The sequence below is a fragment of the Festucalex cinctus genome, chromosome 2, assembly GCF_051991245.1.
Source record: "Festucalex cinctus isolate MCC-2025b chromosome 2, RoL_Fcin_1.0, whole genome shotgun sequence".
NCBI classification, from domain to species: domain Eukaryota; kingdom Metazoa; phylum Chordata; class Actinopteri; order Syngnathiformes; family Syngnathidae; genus Festucalex; species Festucalex cinctus.
In genome coordinates, this window is record NC_135412.1 from 27,706,033 (window position 1) to 27,717,393 (window position 11,361).

The window sequence follows — 11,361 nt, forward strand, 5'->3', positions numbered from 1 at the left end:
GCTGGCCGGTTTTGTAATAACTACCATTGTTTCAAGTATTCTCTTCAGTTCCGAGGCGGCATCAAAGCCTTCTGTATGCTCTAGCAAAAAAACAAAACCAAAAACAAACAAACAAACGTATAAATACGTCTTTGGGAGCTAATGAGTTAATCATTATGAAGTTTAATGCCACTCAAAGAAAGCACAGGTCATTTTCAAATGAGTCTTCAGTTTTTTAATTTATTTTAGATGAATGGTAATCAGCACACATCCATGATACGTTTAATGGAGCTGATTTTCATAACGCTGCTCAAACCGCTCTCCCGCAGGCTTCTGTGCTCCCCAGGCCTCACGTAGATCACACGTCCACGGAAGTTGGGCTGCTCAAACAGCAGCCAGTGGCCCTCCAGCACGTTGCAGGACTGGCAGTCGGACATGTACAGGCGGTCCTGCAGGGACTCACAGTCCTCCAGCAGCTCCTGCATCTGGCCCCCGAAATTCTCCAGCTCGTAGATCTTCATCCTGAACTGTCCCCTGTGCTGTTGGGGACAGAAAACAGATGTGATGGTGGTCCGCTCAGTCGAAACTATAGAAGGCGGAGTGTATTCTTACCATGGGGATGAGACGGCACGAGCGAACTGTGTCCATCACCACCGCCCCAACGCCGGTCATGCTCCCGACACGCATCAGGTCGGAGTACTCGCCCCTCTTCAGGAAAACTTGGTTGCCGATGAAGTTGGAGCGGTCGTACAGGACGAAGCAGCCATTCTCCACCCGGCAGGAGCTGCAGCGGCTCAGGTGCAGGTGGATGTCGGAGCAGTCGCTGCTGCACTCGTAAGAGCGACCTTGGAAGTTCTTCTCCTCGAACAAAATGATCTGCGGGAAGACACAAAGCATCAAAGATGAAAAGGTTTGCCATCATGATTCAAAACAAGGCGTAACAACGATGGGATGGCTGTTACCCTGCCCATGGTGACGCTTGTAGTTGTTGCACCCATGCCAACAACTGAGCCCCTTTTATAGTGACCCTCGGCCTCAGACAACCTTGGGCACCTTTGTGCCAAACCTCATGACTCATCAAAAATGCAGCAAGCCCGCATTCTTTCGCAGACCGCTGTAGCTGTTATTGTACGCAGGCTGCATTTTGGAGAGGGAATGCAAGCTCATCACAGAAGCTCCATGCTCCTCAGATGACCTCTTACTCACTGTACAACGTGTCCTCTATGGAGGAGTTTCCAGCTGGTTTGAGGTCTTTTGTGTTTGGCAACCACATTGATGTTGATTTCTGCAGCATTAAACATCCGATTATAACAAAAGACACATTCTGACATACAGTAGAGTGAAGTCTGTCACCCTATAGTCAGACAACCCGGCACACAATATAGTGATGACTCCAGGGCTTTAGCATTAGGTTCGCGAGATGTATAAAAAGGGACCAGGCTTGATGGCCAAGCTGTACATCTGCAGTTATCTCACAAATACCATGACCATGGGAAGGGTAAGTGAGAAACGGTGATGCACAAACCACGATCTGAATCCTTGATTTTTCTATTTGGTGCAAAGAAAGCAATGGATCTTACTGACTTTCCACTTACAAAATGTTTTGGACAGATCATCTTCTACGAGGACCGCAACTTTCAGGGTCGCTCCTACGAGACCAGCAGCGACTGCCCTGAGTTGACCACCTACCTGAGCAGGTGCAACTCCTGCCGGGTGGAGAGCGGCCTCTTCATGGTCTATGAGAAGCCCAACTTCAAGGGTCACCAGGTGCTGGTCAGGAGGGGCGAGTATCCGGACAGCCAACGTCTGATGGGAATCAATATGAGTGACTGCATCAGATCCTCTCGTATGATCCCTTTGGTAGGTGCATGTATGACCGGCACCAGTTGCTGAAAAGTCTTGGTTTGGTCGTTTGCTTGATTGGTTGGCTGATTAACTAGTTGGTTGGATATTTGATTAGTCAATTGCTTGCTTGGTTATTTAGTCATTTGGTTGGTTGGCTGAAGCACTGATATGGGAAAAAAAATATGGTAGAAGTAGTACTGATTCGACTCTAAAAGTAAAAAGTAGATACTTTAAAATGTACCGCAATATTTTATAAACGTACGCTTTGTTTTGGCATGCAAAATAATTTCCCTCTACATGTCGCATGTGATTGTAGTTAGTTCTTAGGTGGTTGGTGTGAAAGCAACTATTTATCCCTTAAGAAGGTAAATTGTTGGGTTTCCATACCAAACCATAGGCTCGTGCTGTCCTCACTAGCCTTGTACATGAAGTGATGAAGCCTGCTCGGATGAGAAGTGAAATGTCTTCTCAACAACCAGGGCTTTCCAGTTGCGACCAATTAAACACCGTGAGAATGAAATAACCTGGATGTTGACATTGGCTGGTCTTATATAACAACATGCCCCCATAGCTTCGCTGACGTTGTGAACGGATTAACAATAACAACAAAGCTACATTAGCTGATGCTAACAGAAAAATACCCCTAAACATTATGTGATTTGAGATATAATTTTTTTAAGCTGGTGGTTTGTAAACTGGCACAACACATTCACCACGAATCATGTAGCCGACAACAAAAGAATTAATTCTCCCACACAAAGCCATATATGACGAATATTTTGCTTCTCTAAATCTGCTGCATCATCGCTAAAGCTCCCTTGTTCACATTTCAGGATCTCAATCAATCATCAGTTAAGAGGTCAACCATGACCTTTAACATTCTCTACTTGCGTCTTTTTTATACTCCTGTCATTCGTAGAAAAATATAAACAGCCTATTTTGACAAAGTAAGGAGTAGAAAGTCCAAACATCTGTACAGTACAGTAACACAGTGCTTGTACTTTGTTACTTCCTACCACTGATAGTCTTTAGAACTACACTTGTCTTCTTGGGTTCTCATTTTCAAAGGCTGCTGATTAGGATCTGTTTGTGATCATGCTCGAACTTGACCCACAGCACAGAGGACCATTCCGAGTGAGGATCTACGAGAAGGAGAACTTTGGAGGCCAAATGCACGAGCTGACCGACGACTGCGACAACGTGGATCGCCTGCGCATGTCCGACTGTCAGTCCTGCAACGTGATGGAGGGCCACTGGCTGATGTTTGAGCAGCCCAACTTCCGAGGAAGGATGCTGTACCTGAAGCCCGGCGAGCACCGCAACCTCCGCGAGCTGGGAGCCAGTAACATCATCCGGCTGAGCTCCATCCGGCGCATCACGGACACCTGTTAGCTTCCCCTGTCATTTGTTGAATAAAGCAAACTGAAATGTGAATTTCTGAAATCAGGTTCTTATTTTAGCGTAATGCTAGACACAGTTCTTGGATAGGTAGCCAAGTAGTTTGCTAGTTCTGAAGTTTAAGGAGATTGCATGTTCCTCCTGACTGTGCTTGAGTTGTTTTTTTAATCTCACATCCCCAAAACGTTAGCATGTTAGCTTCATCAAGGAGCAAAAATGTGTCTGTTGGTGTGAAGATGAGTGTGAAGTCATGTTTGTCTAAATGTGCCCTGACATTAATTGGGGACCAAGAGGTTTCAACATAAAACCTAAAAGTCCGTATCCAACTGAGCGACGAAAGCTTGTGAGGGTCTGCATATGTGGAGAGTGTTTTGTGAGGTAGGTAAAAGACTCCAAAGACATTCGCCTACATACATGTTCACAATGTCTTTGTTCGGTGAGATACAAGCAGACCACGACACTGCCTGACTGTCATTTTTCTTCTTGCATTTTAACGGGGATATGAAGTTAATACAAATTCTTTACAAAATGTTCTATGCGCACCCACTAGTCTAAACACGGCACAATATTCTGATAAAAATTGTATTTGTAGAATATGAATTATAAGCAGTAAAATCCACCCATTTTTATCCATCTCAGGGGGCGGCCATTTTGCCACTTGCTGTCGACTGAAAATGACATCACAGTGCCTAAGGGCTCAGCTTGCGAACGTCACATGACCAAACTCAGAAAACAAGTGAGCCGTGATTGGTTGTTACCTGTGGCCTTAGCATTTTCAACAAACAGCAAGAGGCAAAATGGCTGCCCCCTGGGATGGATAAAAACTGGTGGATTTGATTAATTGATTAATTTATATTCCACAATTACAAAATGCTGTGTTTAGACCAATTTTAGTGTTCCTGGAATATAGGCCTTTCCTTCAAAAGTTAAAATGCAAATGGACAGGAAAAATATTTTGTCAATTCATGTCTATTGACGTATTACACAGTGTTTTCACTTCCCTCCATTTTGGCTGGTCCAAAGCAACTCTCAGCATTCACAATCAATGTTTGGGGCAAGTTTGCAACTTCTGGTTTGTTTTTGTTGCGCCCCATTGACAGCCAGTTATTGTGTGACTACACAGTAAACAAAAGATTTTTTTTTTTTTTTTGTCATCCGCCCCGTCCCCCATCAAGGGGCACCGCTGCCCCCACTGTTCCAGCACACTTTTGATAGCAGCTCATCATCGCAGAGGAACAAAAGCCTATCAAACGGCACCGGGCCATTTTGCTGATATGTAAATCCGCCTCATCTGGGTATCAAAGGCTCGCCTCACTCTGCACATTTTGTTTATCGATAAATACTTTGACGGGGCTTCAGCAAGGACCGAGCATTGCCGAGCATCAACATGGGAAAGGTGAGATGAAGCACGTTGTACAGCAAGAGCTTGCCATTGGGTCACCTCACTCCAAAAGACTCACTTGTCTCTCTTTCCCAAAGATCACCTTCTACGAGGAGAAGAAATTCCAGGGCCGCTGCTACAACTGCAGCAGCGACTGCGCAGACCTGCACTCCTACTTCACCCGCTGCAGCTCCATCCGGGTGGAGAGCGGCGTGTGGGTGATCTACGAGAGGCCCAACTACAAGGGCTTCCAGTACATCCTCTGCCCGGGCGAGTATGCCGACAACCAACAGTGGATGGCCTTCAGCGACAGCGTCAAATCCTGCCGCGCCATCAAGAACGTAAGACTCAATATTGGCTTTATTTCAATTCTTCTGCTCCAACAGAAACTCCTTGCCTTGACTTGCATGACAGTATTTTATTTTTATTAGGTTTTGAGGTGGTGGTACTAAAAGGCCTCACTGATACAAGCTCATTGACCAATGAGAATTTTATTTACAGCCACAGAATATAAGCTCTGCAGAGCTTGAGAGAGGTCCGGTCAACTGGTAACTAGTTCGTACTCCAAATATGGTCTTAAAAATAGTCATCACTATACTGTATTTGACAGAATCTCCCCAACATTTTCTATCAGAAAAACATTGATATGAACACATTTTTCACTAACTTACCTTCGACCCTTGTTGTCTCAGGTTTACGGCAACGCATGGAAGCTGAGGCTGTACGAGAGGCCAAACTTTGGCGGCCAGATGGTGGAATGCACCGACGACTGCCCCTCACTTTACGACACCTACAAGGTGCGCGAGGCCTACTCCTGCGTGGTGAGCGACGGCGCCTGGGTGTTCTACGACCTGCCTAACTACCGAGGGCATCAATACCTCCTGGAGCAGGGCGAGTATCGGCAGCACGCCGATTGGGCCGCCTCCTCTCCTGGCATTGGCTCCTTCCGCAGGATCACAGAGTTTTAATCTCCTCTCCCAATGCATCAATAAATGATCAACTGACACAGACTCTTTGGTTTTTATCTGGTCATTTGGCTGGTTTACTCGCATGATGTATTTACAATTACATTAAGGTGTGTAGACAGGCACTCTGATACAAACGTAAATAAAAGTACTGATTTAATGCCTGAACTGTAATGTACATTATTACAAAAGTAGAAATTATTTTGTTTACTTCGTTTTGATAAATTGGCATAATAGGGGGAAAAAATCTTCACATGCAAAACAGTTTCTTCCTTTATCAATTTACATAATGCTCTACTAATAATAAAAATTAAATCTGATGGATGGGGTATGTATTGTTTCTCCAACATATCATAAGACACACTAGATATCAGTCAGTAAATCATTATATCAACCGTGGTTGACTTTACATCTCTCTGTTTATGTCTTTTGTTTACATCCGCGGAGGTGGAAAGAGGTAATGAGAATATTTTGATAAAATTAGAGGAAAAAGTAAAGATATGTGCTGACAAATGTATTGAGCAAAAGCAACACCTGTTTAGAAAAAGCAAATGATCAAGTGCAATAAGCATTTGTACTTTATTACTTCATACAGTACAGCGTGGCAAACAGTTGCTACAGTACATTCGGTGTTAAGAAAAATTGATTCGGCAATATATCACGATATTACAGCGCGCAATTCTTGAATCGATTCAATATGCGGCTGAATCGATATTTAAACATCAATTTTTGATAGAAATATTCAATAAAAAGTTTTACTTAGGTTTAGGGTTCACACTTCAAGCATGAAAGAATGTTATATTAATAGAACATTAAGCCTCAATATTTTATTTTAATGCTGTTCAAATATGAAACAGATTGCTTTGTTTGTTAAAGTTTCAGTTAAATGCATTAGCATACAAATCTTACAGTGTACATGTACAAGTTTACTGATGAGTATTTTCTAAATTAGAGTTTTAAAAAAATCGCAATAATCGACTTACAGATTCGTATCGTGATGAATCGGTATCAAATCAAATCATGACCTATGAATCGTGATACGGCTCAAATCACCAGATACCAGGCAATTCACACCCCTAAGTCATTCAATATGTATTTTATAGTGAAATCTGGCTGTTAAATTAAGGAACAATTTCATAATGAAGTTAATCGATCTAATGCATTGATAATGGTAAGATGAGAGAAGATGTATTCATTGTCCAGGGGAAGCATGGGCCACATCTCAACATTGTGAATAACTTACGTGGGAATAGCTCTTTGATTATATTTTTCACGAGTCACAAAAAAACAAAAACAACAAATGATGCAATTGCACTGTAGGGTTGGCACAATTTTGTGCAAAAAAAATCTAATCATTTTCCAGAGTCAGACAGCATTCATTCAAAATTTCAGTATCAACACATATAAAGGCCAAATGCAGCCTCAGCTAATGCGGCAAACTTAATGGGCTGCTCATCTGAATGACAATCGTTCCACTGGCATTGCATTTCATCAGCGTTTATATACAAGTGGAGCCACTGTAAGGCAGCGCCAATGAAGGCTTTTGATTTGACGGGACTGATAGGAAGCACTAAGTGATTATGGAGCGTACAGGCAAGGTGAGTAAAAATACTCTACTGAGATTTCTCCTTGAATGCCAAGATGATTTATATTTATGTCCATTTTATCCACACAAAATAAAGCAGCGGTGAATGGAATATTTAACATACTTAGATATTCTGTATACCGTATAATGTACCGTATAATTTACACAAACATTTTTGAAAAATGTATTTAATTTTGTTGTTGTTGTTCTTATATTTCAAGAAAAACAGCTCATAAAACATCAAAAAATTGTGTCATCTAGCTCAACCATCAACGGTAAACTTTTTTTTTTAAATTGGATATTGCATTTTTTGTTTTAATTGTACTATTTGGTGTAAGTTGTTACATTTAGGCACAGTTAGCCTACCTGTAAAAATAAAAAATAATTATTGGGCTTTTTGCGCAAGATACATGCTAGCTAGGTTAGCTGTTTTGGTAACTGGTGAAGAACAAACTTAGCTAATATGTAAAGTAAAATTTTGATATTAGTGTATTGTTTTCAGATAATATGAGTAACATGGCCATAGCAATTAGCTTGATGATGTAATCTGCTGAGTCATGAGTAATTGTTAAAATCTCCTTCATGATGGCTGAAAGCGTTTTATTAAGACGGTTGCGTTTGCGTTGAGACACACAACTTCAGTGTTATTACTACAACTGGTGTTTGTGATAAAACAACACATTTGAAAGACAGCAACATAATAATACAAAAAAGTAACAGATTTAGAATTTGTTTCACCTGTTATATTTGATGGGAAAATTGTTCATCAAGAGGGACGAGAGAGAAAAAAAAGGGGGATGCTTGAGCTCGTGAGGATAAGCGATACAGAGAATGGGTGGACGGAGGTTATATTTTGTCCCAGGACAACTTAATTCACAGTACATAATATTTTGTTGTCACACTGTATAGCTATCATATTTCTCACGATCTTATTAGATCTTCGACATACGGTATACCTTTAAAAATCCACACTCATGTTGACAATTTAATAGGCCTATGTTATCTCTCACTTCTCTCCTTGCAGATATTCTTCTACGAGGACAAGAACTACCAGGGTCGCTACTATGAATGCAGCAGCGACTGTCCTGATCTCAGCTCCCACGTGAGCCGCTGCAATTCCATCCGGGTGGAAGGCGGCACCTGGGTGCTCTACGAGAGACCCCAGTACATGGGCTACCAGTATGTGCTGGTGCAGGGCGAGTACCCAAACTACCAAAGCTGGAACGGCTTCAACGACACCATCCGCTCCTGCCGCCTGATCAGACACGTAAGAGCTGCATTTAGACGGTCAGTGGATTGTCAGTCATCAGGGTCAGGGTAATCTGCAAAGGATGATTGGAGGCAATTGGACTCTTGTTGGTTGTTGAAGTTGTGTGTCACTTTCTGTTTTAAATTTTAAGTATGGTGTGATAGATGACATTGAGGTCTTAGGTGCTAACCACATCCACAGCTTAATCAATTTAAGTGAAAATAGGTCAAGTTTTTCAGTGTAAAAAGTTTCTTCAAACAAAAAAAAATCCCTAAGTCTTTCTAAGTTCGACAAGATCGAGCAGGTTCCGACCACAATTCATTCTGGAAAATTGAGCACAAATTCATTTTGTGCCTCTCCATGGAGAAACTGAAGTACAGTGGGCAAACACGGTCTAATCTCTCTGATTGGTCAGTCCTTGAAGTGCTGACATCATGAGAATGACCATGTCTGGATATATTGTTCACCAGTGTACTAATTAGTCTCACTGTGTGAGATTTTGTGTTCCAACCGCATGCGTTGATGAGATTTTAACGGTGTCTGGTGACTCATCCTTCACGTGTGTTTTGGCTGTGGGTGGGCTCTGTACATTCTGTCCTTCTCCCCCATATATAAGGTTTTAATTTGAAGTCTTGTTATGTTATATAAACATAAACCAATTATTTTGTCAGCATGAGAGAAGAAAGGCAATCCATTGACTTGTTGGCTGACTCAATTGATTGGTTGATTTGGTACATTATTCAAATAGTTGATCATCGTTGTCATTGCTCCCTGGTTTATGTGCCTTCATGTTATGGTTTATGTTACTTTAATATCATAGTATTTTATTTTATCTTGGAAAACTGCGATTTTATTCTCGAAAGATTACAATTTTATTTCTCTATAAGAATTTTTTTATTTTATTTTGACATTACGTTTTTTCCCCTCAAATACAGAGACTTTTAAATTCAGTTTGGCACCTTTAATTCGTTATTTTTGTGTTGTTGAGGCGAGTCCTCAGATCTAAAAAGTCTGACGACCCCATTCTAAAGGCACATTAGAAACAGAATGTTGAAGTTGTGTTTGCCATCCTAACTCCTTCTCTGTGCGCTCCAGCATCCCAGTAGGCACAGGATTCGCATCTACGAACGTGCAGATTTTGATGGCCAAATGATGGAGTTCAGCGAGGACCAGCCGAACCTGCAGGACCGTTGGCGCTATCGCGACATTCACTCGGCTCAAGTCCAAGATGGCATCTGGGTCTTCTACGAGCAGCCTAACTACAGGGGGCGCCAGTACCTGCTGGAGAAGGGTGAATACAGGCGGCATGCCGAGTGGGGCGCCCTCCATCCCACTGTTGGCTCCATGAGACGCGTTGCGGACTATTAAACCACGACGCTGACGCAAAATGCGTCCTTTGCTGAACATCCTCTGCAATAAATGCACAAGCTCATGTTTGTTGTTTTTATTTAGCCTATTGAAGAAAAACAAACTCAAGAAGGTAGAAAAGCGGTTCTCAAACTTTTTACACCAAAGTCCAGTAGGCCTACCACCTAAAAAGATGATTAGCTCCCCAGTAGTTACAAGATTAAGATACAGTGGTAAAAATTAGTGTTGTTCCAATACCATTTTTTGGCCCCCGATACGATACCCAGGTTTGCAGTATCGGCTGATACCGATACCATACCGATACTTTTTTTTTTTTTCCCTCAACATGAAAAAGCTGTCCTATTATTGGTTCAGAGCATTCAAGGGCCAATAGGATATCTTAGATCAGCATGCAGTGAGCATGTCACATATCAGTGAATGTCATGCACGAGCAAGACACAAGATGCTGCATCCAAAATCCTATATTAGTGTTGGAATTAATGATATCGGCATGTTACTTGTGAGTATTCACCGATACCACTGTTTTAATGCAGTATCGGCGCCTCTGCCGATACCAGTATCGGTATCGGAACAACACTAGCAAAAGTCCAGCAAGTCGACTTGAGTCCCCACTACACAAGCAAGTTGGGTCAAGTCATAACTTGAGTTAAGCAAAACAAGAGTCAGACAGACTTGCTGAATCACGACATATATTCATACATTAGCCACTTTGCAGTCAGTATCTGTACTCTGTAATAGCTTTGCTAACACATTTAACACATGAATTTTTTTTTCATAGTCTAAAACCAGTCTGAGTTTAATGTATTACTTTACTTTCTTCTCAGTTAAATGAATAACTGACATGGAGCTTTGTTCACATTTGAAAGCTTTGTTCACATTTGACCAGCTACCAGTGAGCTAAACTGAGAATTTCTCAGTTTAGCTCACTGATAGCTGGTCAAATGTGAACAATTTCTCAGTGAGGAGTTAATGTATCTTAGCCTGTGTATGTTTTATAGTGAAAGAACGTTGTCTCTTGTCTTTGCCATTCTCTCTCTCTGTCATGTAGTTCAAGTCTAAGTAGAGTCAAGTTGTGAATTTTATCCCAGCAGTCAAGTCCGAAAATCGACGATTTAAGTCTGACTTCAGTCAAGTCAGGTGACTCAAGTCCCCCACCACTGGAAGGCAGTGGTAGAGGTTGTTGAGATGGCTAAACAGACAGTCAGGCAACTACAACTACAGGGATAGACTCATAGCAAATGCCAGGACTGGAGGTGTACCCCGCCTAATGCCCGAAGCCGGCTGGGATAGGCTCCAGCACCCCGCGACCCTTGAGAGTAAGCGGTTTATAAAATGGATGGAGTGTGACCGTCACACTTACACTGTGACGTGTGAAGTACAACCTTTCTGAGTACAGTACAGTAGTGCAGTGCAGGGGTCCATCGTCCAACACACCTAAATCAAAATGATCAACTCATCAGCAAGTTCTGCAGAAGCTTGACAAAAAACTTTATTTAATTCAGGTGTGTCAGAGGAGGTACACGAAATGGCAAACAAGCTGGATATGGGCTCTCGAAAAAAGGACTTGGAGACCCCTGAAGTAGTGACTCTC

The 11,361-nt window shown here is 42.1% G+C and overlaps 4 protein-coding genes across 4 annotated transcripts; 3 read left to right on the forward strand and 1 right to left on the reverse strand.

Moving 5' to 3' along the window:
* Nucleotides 1–199: 199 nt before the first annotated feature.
* Nucleotides 200–1,077, reverse strand: LOC144014361 (gamma-crystallin M3-like). Its single transcript, XM_077514153.1, has 3 exons — nt 942–1,077; nt 592–855; nt 200–518 (listed from the first exon to the last, which is right to left on the reverse strand). The coding sequence occupies exons 1-3, from the start codon at nt 975–977 to the stop codon at nt 240–242; spliced, it is 579 nt and encodes a 192-aa protein (XP_077370279.1). The 5' UTR covers nt 978–1,077; the 3' UTR covers nt 200–239.
* On the forward strand, nt 966–3,258 carry LOC144014360 (gamma-crystallin M3-like). Its single transcript, XM_077514152.1, has 3 exons — nt 966–1,477; nt 1,591–1,839; nt 2,941–3,258. Exons 1-3 carry the CDS (start codon nt 1,400–1,402, stop codon nt 3,214–3,216), a joined length of 603 nt encoding a protein of 200 aa, XP_077370278.1. The 5' UTR covers nt 966–1,399; the 3' UTR covers nt 3,217–3,258.
* Nucleotides 3,259–4,451: 1,193 nt separating this feature from the next.
* LOC144014363 (gamma-crystallin M2-like) lies at nt 4,452–5,613 on the forward strand. Its single transcript, XM_077514155.1, has 3 exons — nt 4,452–4,618; nt 4,702–4,944; nt 5,296–5,613. The coding sequence occupies exons 1-3, from the start codon at nt 4,610–4,612 to the stop codon at nt 5,569–5,571; spliced, it is 528 nt and encodes a 175-aa protein (XP_077370281.1). The 5' UTR covers nt 4,452–4,609; the 3' UTR covers nt 5,572–5,613.
* A 1,402-nt stretch (nt 5,614–7,015) lies between these two features.
* LOC144014362 (gamma-crystallin M2-like) lies at nt 7,016–9,834 on the forward strand. Its single transcript, XM_077514154.1, has 3 exons — nt 7,016–7,166; nt 8,178–8,420; nt 9,498–9,834. Exons 1-3 carry the CDS (start codon nt 7,149–7,151, stop codon nt 9,768–9,770), a joined length of 534 nt encoding a protein of 177 aa, XP_077370280.1. The 5' UTR covers nt 7,016–7,148; the 3' UTR covers nt 9,771–9,834.
* The last annotated feature ends 1,527 nt before the right edge of the window (nt 9,835–11,361 follow it).

Excerpts from the sequence above, each read along its gene's own strand:
- LOC144014361 (XM_077514153.1), bottom strand. The coding sequence starts at position 977 with ATGGGTGCAACAACTACAAGCGTCACCATGGGCAGG. Across the intron at positions 856-941 it reads CAAGCGTCACCATGGGCAGG|ATCATTTTGTTCGAGGAGAA; the intron begins GTAACAGCCATC and ends GTCTTCCCGCAG. Across the intron at positions 519-591 it reads CGTGCCGTCTCATCCCCATG|CACAGGGGACAGTTCAGGAT; the intron begins GTAAGAATACAC and ends TGTCCCCAACAG.
- LOC144014360 (XM_077514152.1), top strand. The coding sequence starts at position 1,400 with ATGTATAAAAAGGGACCAGGCTTGATGGCCAAGCTGTACATCTGCAGT. Across the intron at positions 1,478-1,590 it reads ATACCATGACCATGGGAAGG|ATCATCTTCTACGAGGACCG; the intron begins GTAAGTGAGAAA and ends TGTTTTGGACAG. Across the intron at positions 1,840-2,940 it reads CCTCTCGTATGATCCCTTTG|CACAGAGGACCATTCCGAGT; the intron begins GTAGGTGCATGT and ends CTTGACCCACAG.
- LOC144014363 (XM_077514155.1), top strand. Across the intron at positions 4,945-5,295 it reads CCTGCCGCGCCATCAAGAAC|GTTTACGGCAACGCATGGAA; the intron begins GTAAGACTCAAT and ends TTGTTGTCTCAG.
- LOC144014362 (XM_077514154.1), top strand. Across the intron at positions 8,421-9,497 it reads CCTGCCGCCTGATCAGACAC|CATCCCAGTAGGCACAGGAT; the intron begins GTAAGAGCTGCA and ends TGTGCGCTCCAG.